At 59.1% G+C, this 19,134-nt stretch overlaps 1 protein-coding gene across 1 annotated transcript in view; it reads right to left on the minus strand.

Moving 5' to 3' along the window:
• Positions 1-19,134, minus strand: part of LOC142504025 (kinetochore protein Nuf2-A-like) — a 63,332-nt gene that overhangs the window by 32,649 nt on the left and 11,549 nt on the right. Inside the window, exon 7 of the mRNA XM_075617135.1 lies at positions 17,670-17,743. Within this exon, the coding sequence (XP_075473250.1) occupies positions 17,670-17,743 (74 nt within the window). The remainder of the gene's footprint in view (positions 1-17,669; positions 17,744-19,134) is intronic.

The raw sequence follows: 19,134 nt of genomic DNA on the forward strand, positions 1-19,134 counted from the left end.
GGTAAGTGCAGACCCCTATACTGGCCCCTCCTGCTGGGTAACTGCAGACCCCTATACTGGCCCCTCCTGCTGGGTAAGTGCAGACCCTTATACTGGCCCCTCCTGCTGGGTAAGTGCAGACCGCTATACTGGCCCCTCCTGCTGCGTAAGTGCAGACCCCTATACTGGCCCCTCCTGCTGGGTAACTGCAGACCCCTATACTGGCCTCTCCTGCTGGGTAACTGCAGACCCCTATACTGGCCCCTCCTGCTGGGTAACTGCAGACCCCTATACTGGCCTCTCCTGCTGGGTAACTGCAGACCCCTATACTGGCCCCTCCTGCTGGGTAACTGCAGACCCCTATACTGGCCTCTCCTGCTGGGTAACTGCAGACCCCTATACTGGCCCCTCCTGCAGGGTAAGTGCAGACCCCTATACTTGTCCCTCCTGCTGGGTAAGTGCAGACCCCTATACTGGCCCCTCCTGCTGGGTAAGTGCAGACCCCTATACTGGCCTCTCCTGCTGGGTAACTGCAGACCCCTATACTGGCCCCTCCTGCTGGGTAAGTGCAGACCCCTATACTGGCCCCTCCTGCTGGGTAAGTGCAGACCCCTATACTGGCCCCTCCTGCTGGGTAAGTGCAGACCCCTATACTGGCCTCTCCTGCTGGGTAACTGCAGACCCCTATACTGGCCTCTCCTGCTGGGTAACTGCAGACCCCTATACTGGCCCCTCCTGCTGGGTAAGTGCAGACATCTATACTGGCCCCTCCTGCTGGGTAAGTGCAGACCCCTATACTGGCCCCTCCTGCTGGGTAACTGCAGATACTGGCCCCTCCTGCTGGGTAACTGCAGACCCCTATACTGGCCCCTCCTGCTGGGTAACTGCAGACCCCTATACTGGCCTCTCCTGCTGGGTAACTGCAGACCCCTATACTGGCCCCTCCTGCTGGGTAACTGCAGACCCCTATACTGGCCCCTCCTGCTGGGTAACTGCAGACCCCTATACTGGCCCCTCCTGCTGGGTAAGTGCAGACCCCTATACTGGCTTCTCCTGCTGTGTAACTGCAGACCCCTATACTGGCCTCTCCTGCTGTGTAACTCAGACCCCTATACTGGCCTCTCCTGCTGTGTAACTCAGACCCCTATACTGGCCCCTCCTGCTGTGTAACTGCAGACCCCTATACTGGCCTCTCCTGCTGGGTAAGTGCAGACCCTTAAACTGGCCTCTCCTGCTGGGTAACTGCAGACCCCTATACTGGCCTCTCCTGCTGGGTAAGTGCAGACCCCTATACTGGCCCCTCCTGCTGGGTAAGTGCAGACCCCTATACTGGCCCCTCCTGCTGGGTAATTGCAGACCCCTATACTGGACTCTCCTGCTGGGTAATTGCGGACCCCTATACTGGCCCCTCCTGCTGGGTAACTGCAGACCCCCTATACTGGCCCCTCCTGCTGGGTAACTGCAGACCCCTATACTGGCCCCTCCTGCTGGGTAACTGCAGACCCCTATACTGGCCTCTCCTGCTGGGTAACTGCAGACCCCTATACTGGCCCCTCCTGCTGGGTAACTGCAGACCCCTATACTGGCCCCTCCTGCTGGGTAACTGCAGACCCCTATACTGGCCCGTCCTGCTGGGTAACTGCAGACCCCTATACTGGCCCCTATACTGGTCCCTCCTGCTGGGTAAGTGCAGACCCCTATACTGGTCCCTCCTGCTGGGTAAGTGCAGACCCCTATACTGGCCCCTCCTGCTGGGTAACTGCAGACCCCTATACTGGCCTCTCCTGCTGGGTAATTGCAGACCCCTATACTGGCCCCTCCTGCTGGGTAACTGCAGACCCCTATACTGGCCTCTCCTGCTGGGTAACTGCAGACCCTTATACTGGTCCCTCCTGCTGGGTAACTGCAGACCCTATACTGGCCCCTCCTGCTGGGTAACTGCAGACCCCTATACTGGCCCCTCCTGCTGGGTAACTGCAGACCCCTATACTGGCCCCTCCTGCTGGGTAACTGCAGACGCCTATACTGGCCCCTCCTGCTGGGTAACTGCAGACCCCTATACTGGCCTCTCCTGCTGGGTAAGTGCAGACCCCTATACTGGCCCCTCCTGTTGGGTAAGTGCAGACCCCTATACTGGCCCCTCCTGCTGGGTAAGTGCAGACCCCTATACTGGCCCCTGCTGCCGGGTAAGTGCAGACCCCTATACTGGCCCCTCCTGCCGGGTAAGTGCAGACCCCTATACTGGCCCCTCCTGCTGGGTAAGTGCAGACCCCTATACTGGCCTCTCCAGCTGGGTAACTGCAGACCCCTATACTGGCCCCTCCTGCTGGGTAAGTGCAGACCCCTATACTGGCCCCTCCTGCTGGGTAAGTGCAGACCCCTATACTGGCCTCTCCAGCTGGGTAACTGCAGACCCCTATACTGGCCTCTCCAGCTGGGTAAGTGCAGACCCCTATACTGGCCCCTCCTGCTTGGTAAGTGCAGACCACTATACTGGCCCCTCCTGCTGGGTAACTGCAGACCCCTATACTGGCCCCTCCTGCTGGGTAACTGCAGACCCCTATACTGGCCTCTCCTGCTGGGTCACTGCAGACCCCTATACTGGCCCCTCCTGCTGGTTAACTGCAGACCCCTATACTGGCCCCTCCTGCTGGGTAACTGCAGACCCCTATACTGGCCCCTCTTGCTGGGTAACTGCAGACCCCTATACTGGCCCCTCTTGCTGGGTAACTGCAGACCCCTATACTGGCCCCTCTTGCTGGGTAACTGCAGACCCCTATACTGGCCTCTCCTGCTGGGTAACTGCAGACCCCTATACTGCCCCTCCTGCTGGGTAAGTGCAGACCCCTATACTGGCCCCTCCTGCTGGGTAACTGCAGACCCCTATACTGGCCCCTCCTGCTGGGTAAGTGCAGACCCCTATACTGGTCCCTCCTGCTGGGTAAGTGCAGACCCCTATACTGGCCCCTCCTGCTGGGTAACTGCAGACCCCTATACTGGCCCCTCCTGCTGGGTAACTGCAGACCCCTATACTGGCCTCTCCTGCTGTGTAACTGCAGACCCCTATACTGGCCCCTCCTGCTGTGTAACTGCAGACCCCTATACTGGCCTCTCCTGCTGGGTAAGTGCAGACCCTTATACTGGCCCCTCCTGCTGGGTAACTGCAGACCCCTATACTGGCCCCCCCTTTCCTGGTAAGTGCAGACCCCTATACTGGCCCCTCCTGCTGGGTAACTGCAGACCATATACTGGCTTCTCCTGCTGTGTAACTGCAGACCCCTATACTGGCCCCTCCTGCTGGGTAACTGCAGACCCCTATACTGGCCTCTCGTGCTGTGTAACTCAGACCCCTATACTGGCCCCTCCTGCTGTGTAACTCAGACCCCTATACTGGCCCCTCCTGCTATGTAACTGCAGACCCCTATACTGGCCCCTCCTGCTGGGTAAGTGCAGACCCATATACTGGCCCCTCCTGCTGGGTAAGTGCAGACCCCTATACTGGCCCCTCCTGCTGGGTAAGTACAGACCCCTATACTGGCCCCTCCTGCTGGGTAACTGCAGACCCCTATACTGGCCCGTCCTGCTGGGTAACTGCAGACCCTTATACTGGCCCCTCCTGCAGGGTAAGTGCAGACCCCTATACTGGTCCCTCCTGCTGGGTAACTGCAGACCCCTATACTGGCCCCTCCTGCTGGGTAACTGCAGAACCCTATACTGGCCTCTCCTGCTGGGTAACTGCAGACCCCTATACTGGCCCCTCCTGCTGGGTAACTGCAGACGCCTATACTGGCCCCTCCTGCTGGGTAACTGCAGACCCTTATACTGGCCTCTCCTGCTGGGTAACTGCAGATACTGGCCCCTCCTGCTGTGTAACTGCAGACCCCTATACTGGCCTCTCCTGCTGTGTAACTGCAGACCCCTATACTGGCCCCTCCTGCTGGGTAAGTGCAGACCCCTATACTGGCCCCTCCTGCTGGGTAACTGCAGACTCCTATACTGGCCCCTCCTGCTGTGTAACTGCAGACCCCTATACTGGCCCCTGCTGCTGGGTAAGTGCAGACCCCTATACTGGCCCCTCCTGCTGGGTAAGTGCAGACCCCTATACTGGCCTCTCCAGCTGGGTAACTGCAGACCCCTATACTGGCACCTCCTGCTGGGTAACTGCAGACCCCTATACTGGCCCCTCCTGCTGGGTAAGTGCAGGCCCCTATACTGGCCTCTCCTGCTGGGTAACTGCAGACCCCTTTACTGGCCCCTCATGCTGGGTAACTGAAGACCCCTATACTGGCCTCCCCTGCTGGGTAACTGCAGACCCCTATACTGGCCCCTCCTGCTGGGTAACTGCAGACCCCTATACTGGCCCCTCCTGCTGGGTAACTGCAGACCCCTATACTGGCCCCTCCTGCTGGGTAACTGCAGACCCCTATACTGGCCCCTCCTGCTGGGTAACTGCAGACCCCTATACTGGCCTCTCCTGCTGGGTAATTGCAGACCCCTATACTGGCCTCCCCTGCTGGGTAACTGCAGACCCCTATACTGGCCCCTCCTGCTGGGTAACTGCAGACCCCTATACTGGCCCCTCCTGCTGGGTAAGTGCAGACCCCTATACTGGCCCCTCCTGCTGGGTAAGTGCAGACCCCTATACTGGCCCCTCCTGCTGGGTAAGTGCAGACCCCTATACTGGCCCCTCCTGCTGGGTAACTGCAGACCCCTATACTGGCCCCTCCTGCTGGGTAAGGGCAGACCCCTATACTGGCCCCTCCTGCTGGGTAAGTGCAGACCCCTATACTGGCCTCTCCTGCTGGGTAACTGCATACCCCTATACTGGCCCCTCCGGCTGGGTAACTGCAGACCCCTATACTGGCCCCTCCTGCTGGGTAACTGCAGACCCCTATACTGGCCCCTCCTGCTGGGTAACTGCAGACCCCTATACTGGCCCCTCCTGCTGTGTAACTGCAGACCCCTATACTGGCCTCTCCTGCTGTGTAACTGCAGACCCTTATACTGGCCTCTCCTGCTGGGTAACTGCAGATACTGGCCCCTCCTGCTGTGTAACTGCAGACCCCTATACTGGCCCCTCCTGCTGGGTAAGTGCAGACCCCTATACTGGCCCCTCCTGCTGGGTAACTGCAGACTCCTATACTGGCCTCTCCTGCTGGGTAACTGCAGACCCCTATACTGGCCCCTCCTGCTGTGTAACTGCAGACCCCTATACTGGCCCCTCCTGCTGGGTAATTGCAGACCCCTATACTGGCCTCCCCTGCTGGGTAACTGCAGATACTGCCCCTCCTGCTGGGTAACTGCAGATACTGGCCCCTCCTGCTGGGTAACTGCAGATACTGGCCCCTCCTGCTGGGTAACTGCAGGTACTGGCCCCTCCTGCTGGGTAACTGCAGATACTGCCCCTCCTGCTGGGTAACTGCAGATACTGGCCCCTCCTGCTGGGTAACTGCAGATACTGCCCCCTCCTGCTGGGTAACTGCAGATACTGGCCTCTCCTGCTGGGTAACTGCAGGTACTGGCCCCTCCTGCTGGGTAACTGCAGATACTGGCCCCTCCTGCTGGGTAACTGCAGATACTGGCCCCTCCTGCTGGGTAACTGCAGATACTGCCCCCTCCTGCTGGGTAACTGCAGATACTGCCCCTCCTGCTGGGTAACTGCAGATACTGCCCCTCCTGCTGGGTAACTGCAGATACTGCCCCCACCTGCTGGGTAACTGCAGATACTGGCCCCTCCTGCTGGGTAACTGCAGATACTGCCCCCTCCTGCTGGGTAACTGCAGATACTGCCCCCTCCTGCTGGGTAACTGCAGGTACTGGCCCCTCCTGCTGGGTAACTGCAGATACTGGCCCCTCCTGCTGGGTAACTGCAGATACTGGCCCCTCCTGCTGGGTAACTGCAGATACTGCCACTCCTGCTGGGTAACTGCAGATACTGGCCCCTCCTGCTGGGTAACTGCAGATACTGGCCCCTCCTGCTGGGTAACTGCAGATACTGCCCCTCCTGCTGGGTAACTGCAGATACTGGCCCCTCCTGATGGGTAACTGCAGATACTGGCCCCTCCTGATGGGTAACTGCAGATACTGCCCCTCCTGATGGGTAACTGCAGATACTGGCCCCTCCTGCTGGGTAACTGCAGACCCCTATACTGGCCTCTCCTGCTGGGTAACTGCAGACCCCTATACTGGCCCCTCCTGCTGGGTAACTGCAGACCCCTATACTGGCCCCTCCTGCTGGGTAACTGCAGACCCCTATACTGGCCCCTCCTGCTGGGTAAGTGCAGACCCCTATACTGGCTTCTCCTGCTGTGTAACTGCAGACCCCTATACTGGCCTCTCCTGCTGTGTAACTCAGACCCCTATACTGGCCTCTCCTGCTGTGTAACTCAGACCCCTATACTGGCCCCTCCTGCTGTGTAACTGCAGACCCTTAAACTGGCCTCTCCTGCTGGGTAACTGCAGACCCCTATACTGGCCTCTCCTGCTGGGTAAGTGCAGACCCCTATACTGGCCCCTCCTGCTGGGTAAGTGCAGACCCCTATACTGGCCCCTCCTGCTGGGTAATTGCAGACCCCTATACTGGACTCTCCTGCTGGGTAATTGCGGACCCCTATACTGGCCCCTCCTGCTGGGTAACTGCAGACCCCCTATACTGGCCCCTCCTGCTGGGTAACTGCAGACCCCTATACTGGCCCCTCCTGCTGGGTAACTGCAGACCCCTATACTGGCCTCTCCTGCTGGGTAACTGCAGACCCCTATACTGGCCCCTCCTGCTGGGTAACTGCAGACCCCTATACTGGCCCCTCCTGCAAGGTAACTGCAGACCCCTATACTGGCCCGTCGTGCTGGGTAACTGCAGACCCCTATACTGGCCCCTATACTGGTCCCTCCTGCTGGGTAAGTGCAGACCCCTATACTGGTCCCTCCTGCTGGGTAAGTGCAGACCCCTATACTGGCCCCTCCTGCTGGGTAACTGCAGACCCCTATACTGGCCTCTCCTGCTGGGTAATTGCAGACCCCTATACTGGCCCCTCCTGCTGGGTAACTGCAGACCCCTATACTGGCCTCTCCTGCTGGGTAACTGCAGACCCCTATACTGGTCCCTCCTGCTGGGTAACTGCAGACCCTATACTGGCCCCTCCTGCTGGGTAACTGCAGACCCCTATACTGGCCCCTCCTGCTGGGTAACTGCAGACCCCTATACTGGCCCCTCCTGCTGGGTAACTGCAGACCCCTATACTGGCCCCTCCTGCTGGGTAACTGCTGACCCCTATACTGGCCCCTCCTGCTGGGTAACTGCAGACCCCTATACTGGCCTCTCCTGCTGGGTAAGTGCAGACCCCTATACTGGCCCCTCCTGTTTGGTAAGTGCAGACCCCTATACTGGCCCCTCCTGCTGGGTAAGTGCAGACCCCTATACTGGCCCCTGCTGCCGGGTAAGTGCAGACCCCTATACTGGCCCCTCCTGCCGGGTAAGTGCAGACCCCTATACTGGCCCCTCCTGCTGGGTAAGTGCAGACCCCTATACTGGCCTCTCCAGCTGGGTAACTGCAGACCCCTATACTGGCCCCTCCTGCTGGGTAAGTGCAGACCCCTATACTGGCCCCTCCTGCTGGGTAACTGCAGATACTGCCCCCTCCTGCTGGGTAACTGCACATACTGCCCCCTCCTGCTGGGTAACTGCAGATACTGGCCCCTCCTGCTGGGTAACAGCAGATACTGGCCTCTCCTGCTGGGTAACTGCAGATACTGCCCCCTCCTGCTGGGTAACTGCAGATACTGGCCCCTCCTGCTGGGTAACTGCAGATACTGCCCCCTCCTGCTGGGTAACTGCAGATACTGCCCCTCCTGCTGGGTAACTGCAGATACTGCCCCTCCTGCTGGGTAACTGCAGATACTGCCCCCTCCTGCTGGGTAACTGCAGATACTGGCCCCTCCTGCTGGGTAACTGCAGATACTGCCCCCTCCTGCTGGGTAACTGCAGATACTGCCCCCTCCTGCTGGGTAACTGCAGATACTGGCCCCTCCTGCTGGGTAACTGCAGATACTGGCCCCTCCTGCTGGGTAACTGCAGATACTGCCACTCCTGCTGGGTAACTGCAGATACTGGCCCCTCCTGCTGGGTAACTGCAGATACTGGCCCCTCCTGCTGGGTAACTGCAGATACTGCCCCTCCTGCTGGGTAACTGCAGATACTGGCCCCTCCTGATGGGTAACTGCAGATACTGGCCCCTCCTGATGGGTAACTGCAGATACTGCCCCTCCTGATGGGTAACTGCAGATACTGGCCCCTCCTGCTGGGTAACTGCAGACCCCTATACTGGCCTCTCCTGCTGGGTAACTGCAGACCCCTATACTGGCCCCTCCTGCTGGGTAACTGCAGACCCCTATACTGGCCCCTCCTGCTGGGTAACTGCAGACCCCTATACTGGCCCCTCCTGCTGGGTAAGTGCAGACCCCTATACTGGCTTCTCCTGCTGTGTAACTGCAGACCCCTATACTGGCCTCTCCTGCTGTGTAACTCAGACCCCTATACTGGCCCCTCCTGCTGTGTAACTGCAGACCCCTATACTGGCCTCTCCTGCTGGGTAAGTGCAGACCCTTAAACTGGCCTCTCCTGCTGGGTAACTGCAGACCCCTATACTGGCCTCTCCTGCTGGGTAAGTGCAGACCCCTATACTGGCCCCTCCTGCTGGGTAAGTGCAGACCCCTATACTGGCCCCTCCTGCTGGGTAATTGCAGACCCCTATACTGGACTCTCCTGCTGGGTAATTGCGGACCCCTATACTGGCCCCTCCTGCTGGGTAACTGCAGACCCCCTATACTGGCCCCTCCTGCTGGGTAACTGCAGACCCCTATACTGGCCCCTCCTGCTGGGTAACTGCAGACCCCTATACTGGCCTCTCCTGCTGGGTAACTGCAGACCCCTATACTGGCCCCTCCTGCTGGGTAACTGCAGACCCCTATACTGGCCCCTCCTGCAAGGTAACTGCAGACCCCTATACTGGCCCGTCCTGCTGGGTAACTGCAGACCCCTATACTGGCCCCTATACTGGTCCCTCCTGCTGGGTAAGTGCAGACCCCTATACTGGTCCCTCCTGCTGGGTAAGTGCAGACCCCTATACTGGCCCCTCCTGCTGGGTAACTGCAGACCCCTATACTGGCCTCTCCTGCTGGGTAATTGCAGACCCCTATACTGGCCCCTCCTGCTGGGTAACTGCAGACCCCTATACTGGCCTCTCCTGCTGGGTAACTGCAGACCCCTATACTGGTCCCTCCTGCTGGGTAACTGCAGACCCTATACTGGCCCCTCCTGCTGGGTAACTGCAGACCCCTATACTGGCCCCTCCTGCTGGGTAACTGCAGACCCCTATACTGGCCCCTCCTGCTGGGTAACTGCAGACCCCTATACTGGCCCCTCCTGCTGGGTAACTGCAGACCCCTATACTGGCCCCTCCTGCTGGGTAACTGCAGACCCCTATACTGGCCCCTCCTGCTGGGTAACTGCAGACCCCTATACTGGCCTCTCCTGCTGGGTAAGTGCAGACCCCTATACTGGCCCCTCCTGTTGGGTAAGTGCAGACCCCTATACTGGCCCCTCCTGCCGGGTAAGTGCAGACCCCTATACTGGCCCCTCTTGCTGGGTAAGTGCAGACCCCTATACTGGCCTCTCCAGCTGGGTAACTGCAGACCCCTATACTGGCCCCTCCTGCTGGGTAAGTGCAGACCCCTATACTGGCCTCTCCAGCTGGGTAACTGCAGACCCCTATACTGGCCTCTCCAGCTGGGTAAGTGCAGACCCCTATACTGGCCTCTCCCGCTGGGTAACTGCAGACTCCTATACTGGCCTCCCCTGCTGGGTAACTGCAGACCCCTATACTGGCCTCTCCTGCTGGGTAACTGCAGACCCCTATACTGGCCTCTCCTGCTGGGTAACTGTAGACCCCTATACTGGCCCCTCCTGCTGGGTAACTGCAGACCCCTATACTGGCCCCTCCTGCTGGGTAACTGCAGACCACTATACTGGCCCCTCCTGCTGGGTAACTGCAGACCCCTATACTGGCCCCTCCTGCTGGGTAACTGCAGACCCCTATACTGGCCTCTCCTGCTGGGTCACTGCAGACCCCTATACTGGCCCCTCCTGCTGGTTAACTGCAGACCCCTATACTGGCCCCTCCTGCTGGGTAAGTGCAGACCCCTATACTGGCCCCTCCTGCTTGGTAAGTGCAGACCCCTACACTGGCCCCTCCTGCTGGGTAACTGCAGACCCCTATACTGGCCTCTCCTGCTGGGTAACTGCAGACCCCTATACTGGCCCCTCTTGCTGGGTAACTGCAGACCCCTATACTGGCCCCTCTTGCTGGGTAACTGCAGACCCCTATACTGGCCCCTCTTGCTGGGTAACTGCAGACCCCTATACTGGCCCCTCTTGCTGGGTAACTGCAGACCCCTATACTGGCCTCTCCTGCTGGGTAACTGCAGACCCCTATACTGCCCCTCCTGCTGGGTAAGTGCAGACCCCTATACTGGCCCCTCCTGCTGGGTAACTGCAGACCCCTATACTGGCCCCTCCTGCTGGGTAAGTGCAGACCCCTATACTGGTCCCTCCTGCTGGGTAAGTGCAGACCCCTATACTGGCCCCTCCTGCTGGGTAACTGCAGACCCCTATACTGGCCCCTCCTGCTGGGTAACTGCAGACCCCTATACTGGCCTCTCCTGCTGTGTAACTGCAGACCCCTATACTGGCCCCTCCTGCTGGGTAACTGCAGACCCCTATACTGGCCCCTCCTGCTGGGTAACTGCAGACCCCTATACTGGCCCCTCCTGCTGGGTAACTGCAGACCCCTATACTGGCCCCTCCTGCTGGGTAACTGCAGACCCCTATACTGGCCCCTCCTGCTGGGTAACTGCAGACCCCTATACTGGCCTCTCCTGCTGGGTAAGTGCAGACCCCTATACTGGCCCCTCCTGTTGGGTAAGTGCAGACCCCTATACTGGCCCCTCCTGCTGGGTAAGTGCAGACCCCTATACTGGCCCCTGCTGCCGGGTAAGTGCAGACCCCTATACTGGCCCCTCCTGCCGGGTAAGTGCAGACCCCTATACTGGCCCCTCCTGCTGGGTAAGTGCAGACCCCTATACTGGCCTCTCCAGCTGGGTAACTGCAGACCCCTATACTGGCCCCTCCTGCTGGGTAAGTGCAGACCCCTATACTGGCCTCTCCAGCTGGGTAACTGCAGACCCCTATACTGGCCTCTCCAGCTGGGTAAGTGCAGACCCCTATACTGGCCTCTCCCGCTGGGTAACTGCAGACTCCTATACTGGCCTCCCCTGCTGGGTAACTGCAGACCCCTATACTGGCCTCTCCTGCTGGGTAACTGTAGACCCCTATACTGGCCCCTCCTGCTGGGTAACTGCAGACCCCTATACTGGCCCCTCCTGCTGGGTAACTGCAGACCACTATACTGGCCCCTCCTGCTGGGTAACTGCAGACCCCTATACTGGCCCCTCCTGCTGGGTAACTGCAGACCCCTATACTGGCCTCTCCTGCTGGGTCACTGCAGACCCCTATACTGGCCCCTCCTGCTGGTTAACTGCAGACCCCTATACTGGCCCCTCCTGCTGGGTAAGTGCAGACCCCTATACTGGCCCCTCCTGCTTGGTAAGTGCAGACCCCTACACTGGCCCCTCCTGCTGGGTAACTGCAGACCCCTATACTGGCCTCTCCTGCTGGGTAACTGCAGACCCCTATACTGGCCCCTCTTGCTGGGTAACTGCAGACCCCTATACTGGCCCCTCTTGCTGGGTAACTGCAGACCCCTATACTGGCCCCTCTTGCTGGGTAACTGCAGACCCCTATACTGGCCTCTCCTGCTGGGTAACTGCAGACCCCTATACTGCCCCTCCTGCTGGGTAAGTGCAGACCCCTATACTGGCCCCTCCTGCTGGGTAACTGCAGACCCCTATACTGGCCCCTCCTGCTGGGTAAGTGCAGACCCCTATACTGGTCCCTCCTGCTGGGTAAGTGCAGACCCCTATACTGGCCCCTCCTGCTGGGTAACTGCAGACCCCTATACTGGCCCCTCCTGCTGGGTAACTGCAGACCCCTATACTGGCCTCTCCTGCTGTGTAACTGCAGACCCCTATACTGGCCCCTCCTGCTGTGTAACTGCAGACCCCAATACTGGCCTCTCCTGCTGGGTAAGTGCAGACCCTTATACTGGCCCCTCCTGCTGGGTAACTGCAGACCCCTATACTGGCCCCCCCTTTCCTGGTAAGTGCAGACCCCTATACTGGCCCCTCCTGCTGGGTAACTGCAGACCATATACTGGCTTCTCCTGCTGTGTAACTGCAGACCCCTATACTGGCCCCTCCTGCTGGGTAACTGCAGACCCCTATACTGGCCTCTCGTGCTGTGTAACTCAGACCCCTATACTGGCCCCTCCTGCTGTGTAACTCAGACCCCTATACTGGCCCCTCCTGCTATGTAACTGCAGACCCCTATACTGGCCCCTCCTGCTGGGTAAGTGCAGACCCATATACTGGCCCCTCCTGCTGGGTAAGTGCAGACCCCTATACTGGCCCCTCCTGCTGGGTAAGTACAGACCCCTATACTGGCCCCTCCTGCTGGGTAACTGCAGACCCCTATACTGGCCCGTCCTGCTGGGTAACTGCAGACCCTTATACTGGCCCCTCCTGCAGGGTAAGTGCAGACCCCTATACTGGTCCCTCCTGCTGGGTAACTGCAGACCCCTATACTGGCCCCTCCTGCTGGGTAACTGCAGAACCCTATACTGGCCTCTCCTGCTGGGTAACTGCAGACCCCTATACTGGCCCCTCCTGCTGGGTAACTGCAGACGCCTATACTGGCCCCTCCTGCTGGGTAACTGCAGACCCTTATACTGGCCTCTCCTGCTGGGTAACTGCAGATACTGGCCCCTCCTGCTGTGTAACTGCAGACCCCTATACTGGCCTCTCCTGCTGTGTAACTGCAGACCCCTATACTGGCCCCTCCTGCTGGGTAAGTGCAGACCCCTATACTGGCCCCTCCTGCTGGGTAACTGCAGACTCCTATACTGGCCCCTCCTGCTGTGTAACTGCAGACCCCTATACTGGCCCCTGCTGCTGGGTAAGTGCAGACCCCTATACTGGCCCCTCCTGCTGGGTAAGTGCAGACCCCTATACTGGCCTCTCCAGCTGGGTAACTGCAGACCCCTATACTGGCACCTCCTGCTGGGTAACTGCAGACCCCTATACTGGCCCCTCCTGCTGGGTAAGTGCAGACCCCTATACTGGCCTCTCCTGCTGGGTAACTGCAGACCCCTTTACTGGCCCCTCCTGCTGGGTAACTGAAGACCCCTATACTGGCCTCCCCTGCTGGGTAACTGCAGACCCCTATACTGGCCCCTCCTGCTGGGTAACTGCAGACCCCTATACTGGCCCCTCCTGCTGGGTAACTGCAGACCCCTATACTGGCCCCTCCTGCTGGGTAACTGCAGACCCCTATACTGGCCCCTCCTGCTGGGTAACTGCAGACCCGTATACTGGCCTCTCCTGCTGGGTAATTGCAGACCCCTATACTGGCCTCCCCTGCTGGGTAACTGCAGACCCCTATACTGGCCCCTCCTGCTGGGTAACTGCAGACCCCTATACTGGCCCCTCCTGCTGGGTAAGTGCAGACCCCTATACTGGCCTCTCCTGCTGGGTAAGTGCAGACCCCTATACTGGCCCCTCCTGCTGGGTAAGTGCAGACCCCTATACTGGCCCCTCCTGCTGGGTAAGTGCAGACCCCTATACTGGCCCCTCCTGCTGGGTAAGTGCAGACCCCTATACTGGCCCCTCCTGCTGGGTAAGGGCAGACCCCTATACTGGCCCCTCCTGCTGGGTAAGTGCAGACCCCTATACTGGCCTCTCCTGCTGGGTAACTGCATACCCCTATACTGGCCCCTACGGCTGGGTAACTGCAGACCACTATACTGGCCCCTCCTGCTGGGTAACTGCAGACCCCTATACTGGCCCCTCCTGCTGGGTAACTGCAGACCCCTATACTGGCCCCTCCTGCTGTGTAACTGCAGACCCCTATACTGGCCTCTCCTGCTGTGTAACTGCAGACCCTTATACTGGCCTCTCCTGCTGGGTAACTGCAGATACTGGCCCCTCCTGCTGTGTAACTGCAGACCCCTATACTGGCCCCTCCTGCTGGGTAAGTGCAGACCCCTATACTGGCCCCTCCTGCTGGGTAACTGCAGACTCCTATACTGGCCTCTCCTGCTGGGTAACTGCAGACCCCTATACTGGCCCCTCCTGCTGTGTAACTGCAGACCCCTATACTGGCCCCTCCTGCTGGGTAATTGCAGACCCCTATACTGGCCTCCCCTGCTGGGTAACTGCAGATACTGCCCCTCCTGCTGGGTAACTGCAGATACTGGCCCCTCCTGCTGGGTAACTGCAGATACTGCCCCTCCTGCTGGGTAACTGCAGATACTGCCCCTCCTGCTGGGTAACTGCAGATACTGCCCCTCCTGCTGGGTAACTGCAGATACTGGCCCCTCCTGCTGGGTAACTGCAGATACTGCCCCTCCTGCTGGGTAACTGCAGATACTGCCCCTCCTGCTGGGTAACTGCAGATACTGGCCCCTCCTGCTGGGTAACTGCAGATACTGGCCCCTCCTGCTGGGTAACTGCAGATACTGCCCCCTCCTGCTGGGTAACTGCAGATACTGCCCCTCCTGCTGGGTAACTGCAGATACTGCCCCTCCTGCTGGGTAACTGCAGATACTGCCCCTCCTGCTGGGTAACTGCAGATACTGCCCCTCCTGCTGGGTAACTGCAGATACTGCCCCCTCCTGCTGGGTAACTGCAGATACTGCCCCCTCCTGCTGGGTAACTGCAGATACTGGCCCCCTCCTGCTGGGTAACTGCAGATACTGGCCCCTCCTGCTGGGTAACTGCAGATACTGGCCCCTCCTGCTGGGTAACTGCAGATACTGGCCCCTCCTGCTGGGTAACTGCAGATACTGGCCCCTCCTGCTGGGTAACTGCAGATACTGGCCCCTCCTGCTGGGTAACTGCAGGTACTGGCCCCTCCTGCTGGGTAACTGCAGATACTGCCCCTCCTGCTGGGTAACTGCAGATACTGGCCCCTCCTGCTGGGTAACTGCAGATACTGCCCCCTCCTGCTGGGTAACTGCAGATACTGGCCTCTCCTGCTGGGTAACTGCAGGTACTGGCCCCTCCTGCTGGGTAACTGCAGATACTGCCCCCTCCTGCTGGGTAACTGCAGATACTGGCCCCTCCTGCTGTGTAACTGCAGATACTGGCCCCTCCTGCTGGGTAACTGCAGATACTGCCCCCTCCTGCTGGGTAACTGCAGATACTGCCCCCTCCTGCTGGGTAACTGCAGATACTGGCCCCTCCTGCTGGGTAACTGCAGATACTGGCCTCTCCTGCTGGGTAACTGCAGATACTGCCCCCTCCTGCTGGGTAACTGCAGATACTGGCCCCTCCTGCTGGGTAACTGCAGATACTGCCCCCTCCTGCTGGGTAACTGCAGATACTGCCCCTCCTGCTGGGTAACTGCAGATACTGCCCCTCCTGCTGGGTAACTGCAGATACTGCCCCCTCCTGCTGGGTAACTGCAGATACTGCCCCTCCTGCTGGGTAACTGCAGATACTGGCCCCTCCTGCTGGGTAACTGCAGGTACTGGCCCCTCCTGCTGGGTAACTGCAGATACTGCCCCTCCTGCTGGGTAACTGCAGATACTGGCCCCTCCTGCTGGGTAACTGCAGATACTGCCCCCTCCTGCTGGGTAACTGCAGATACTGGCCTCTCCTGCTGGGTAACTGCAGGTACTGGCCCCTCCTGCTGGGTAACTGCAGATACTGCCCCCTCCTGCTGGGTAACTGCAGATACTGGCCCCTCCTGCTGTGTAACTGCAGATACTGGCCCCTCCTGCTGGGTAACTGCAGATACTGCCCCCTCCTGCTGGGTAACTGCAGATACTGCCCCCTCCTGCTGGGTAACTGCAGATACTGGCCCCTCCTGCTGGGTAACTGCAGATACTGGCCTCTCCTGCTGGGTAACTGCAGATACTGCCCCCTCCTGCTGGGTAACTGCAGATACTGGCCCCTCCTGCTGGGTAACTGCAGATACTGCCCCCTCCTGCTGGGTAACTGCAGATACTGCCCCTCCTGCTGGGTAACTGCAGATACTGCCCCTCCTGCTGGGTAACTGCAGATACTGCCCCCTCCTGCTGGGTAACTGCAGATACTGCCCCTCCTGCTGGGTAACTGCAGATACTGCCCCTCCTGCTGGGTAACTGCAGATACTGCCCCCTCCTGCTGGGTAACTGCAGATACTGGCCCCTCCTGCTGGGTAACTGCAGATACTGCCCCCTCCTGCTGGGTAACTGCAGATACTGCCCCCTCCTGCTGGGTAACTGCAGGTACTGGCCCCTCCTGCTGGGTAACTGCAGATACTGGCCCCTCCTGCTGGGTAACTGCAGATACTGGCCCCTCCTGCTGGGTAACTGCAGATACTGCCACTCCTGCTGGGTAACTGCAGATACTGGCCCCTCCTGCTGGGTAACTGCAGATACTGGCCCCTCCTGCTGGGTAACTGCAGATACTGGCCCCTCCTGCTGGGTAACTGCAGATACTGCCCCTCCTGCTGGGTAACTGCAGATACTGCCCCTCCTGATGGGTAACTGCAGATACTGGCCCCTCCTGATGGGTAACTGCAGATACTGCCCCTCCTGATGGGTAACTGCAGATACTGGCCCCTCCTGCTGGGTAACTGCAGATACTGCCCCTCCTGCTGGGTAACTGCAGATACTGCCCCTCCTGCTGGGTAACTGCAGATACTGGCCCCTCCTGCTGGGTAACTGCAGATACTGCCCCTCCTGCTGGGTAACTGCAGATACTGGCCCCTCCTGCTGGGTAACTGCAGATACTGCCCCTCCTGCTGGATAACTGCAGATACTGGCCCCTCCTGATGGGTAACTGCAGATACTGGCCCTCCTGCTGGGTAACTGCAGATACAGCCCCTCCTGATGGATAACTGCAGATACTGGCCCCTCCTGATGGGTAACTGCAGATACTGCCCCCTCCTGCTGGGTAACTGCAGACTCCTACTCACAAACAGCTCATATAACCATTTCCTAGCTACCAATTAACCCATGCACGGCTTTGTTAGTGTGACGCAACAATGAAAGAAAAGAACACAATAACAGCCTCGTCCTTGGGAAGGACTTCTCAAAAAGTCTGGACACGAAGTCCATAACGTGGACAGACCCATTCTTTACCCCAAATCTTCTACAAACAAATTCTCTTGTTCTTATATTTATATTATAAGTCGGCAGATTTCACAATTTCCGTATGCAACGGATTTCTAACATCTGAAAAGTCAAAAATGGATCCGGAAAGACAAAATGGATTCCGAAGCACAGACAAAATGGATTCCGAAGCACAGACAAAATGGATTCCGAAGCACTTGAATTCCATCTACACACATCACATTGCGTCATACTCCTTCCTGATGTATACTCCGTCCCACAATGAGCAGCCACTTTACCTTTTGTCTAACCTTGCCCCTTATCCCCTTTAGATTGCAAGCTCCCCGGATCAGGGCCCTCATTACCTCCTGTATCTGGCTGTCCTTATCTATGCAAATTAACGATAATAATAAAACGTACGTGAGTTTCTCGATCTTGGTCTCGGCCTCCTGACTCACTTTCTGCAGCTGCTGCATGTTTTCCAAAGCTGCGTTCTGAGGGGGAACACGACACGTGTCATCCGTCACCCAGAGAGGGGGGAGCGGGTCAGAGAGGGGGGGACGCGGGTGAGAAAGAGAGGGGGGGGAGCGCTGGTCAGAGAGAGGGGGGAGCGCGGGTCAGAGCGCGGGTGAGAGAGAGAGGGGGGGAGCACGGGTGAGAGAGAGCGCGAGAGATGGGGGGGAGCGAGAGAGAGCGGGGGGGGGGGGGGGAGCGAGAGAGCGGGGGGGAGCGAGAGAGAGCGGGGGGGGGAGCGAGAGAGGGGGAGCACAGCTCAGAGAGAGAGGGGAGCACAGCTCAGAGAGAGAGGGGGAGCACAGCTCAGAGAGACAGGGGGAGCACAGCTCAGAGAGACAGGGGGAGCACAGCTCAGAGAGAGAGGGGGAGCACAGCTCAGAGAGAGAGGGGGAGCACAGCTCAGAGAGAGAGGGGGAGCACAGCTCAGAGAGAGAGGGGGAGCACAGCTCAGAGAGAGAGGGAAGCACAGCTCAGAGAGAGAGGGAAGCACAGCTCAGAGAGAGAGGGAAGCACAGCTCAGAGAGAGAGATGGGGAGCACAGCTCAGAGAGAGAGATGGGGAGCACAGCTCAGAGAGAGGGGGAGCACAGCTCAGAGAGAGAGGGAAGCACAGCTCAGAGAGAGAGGGAAGCACAGCTCAGAGAGAGAGGGAAGCACAGCTCAGAGAGAGAGGGAAGCAAAGCTCAGAGAGAGGGGGGAGCACAGCTCAGAGAGAGAGGGGGGAGCACAGCTCAGAGAGAGAGGGGGGAGCACATCTCAGAGAGAGAGGGGGGAGCACATCTCAGAGAGAGAGGGGGGAGCACAGCTCAGAGAGAGAGAGGGGGAGCACAGCTGAGAGAGAGGGGGGGAGCACAGCTCAGAGAGAGAGGGGGAGCACATCTCAGAGAGAGGGAGGAGCACATCTCAGAGAGAGATGGGGGAGCACAGCTCAGAGAGAGAGATGGGGGAGCACAGCTCAGAGAGAGAGGGGGAGCACAGCTCAGAGAGAGAGGGGGGAGCACAGCTCAGAGAGAGAGGGGGGAGCACAGCTCGGAGAGAGGGGGGAGCACAGCTCAGAGAGAGAGGGGGGAGCACATCTCAGAGAGAGAGAGGGGGGAGCACAGCTCAGAGAGAGAGGGGGGAGCACATCTCAGAGAGAGAGGGGGGAGCAAAGCTCAGAGAGGGGGAGCACAGCTCAGAGAGAGAGGGGGGCGCACAGCTCAGAGAGAGAGGGGGGAGCACAGCTCAGAGAGAGAGGGGGGAGCACAGCTCAGAGAGAGAGGGGGGAGCACAGCTCAGAGAGAGAGGGGGGAACACCGCTCAGAGAGAGAGGGGGGAGCACAGCTCAGAGAGAGAGGGGGGAGCACAGCTCAGAGAGAGATGGGGGAGCA

This window comes from Ascaphus truei, chromosome 10, assembly GCF_040206685.1.
Source record: "Ascaphus truei isolate aAscTru1 chromosome 10, aAscTru1.hap1, whole genome shotgun sequence".
NCBI lineage: Eukaryota > Metazoa > Chordata > Amphibia > Anura > Ascaphidae > Ascaphus > Ascaphus truei.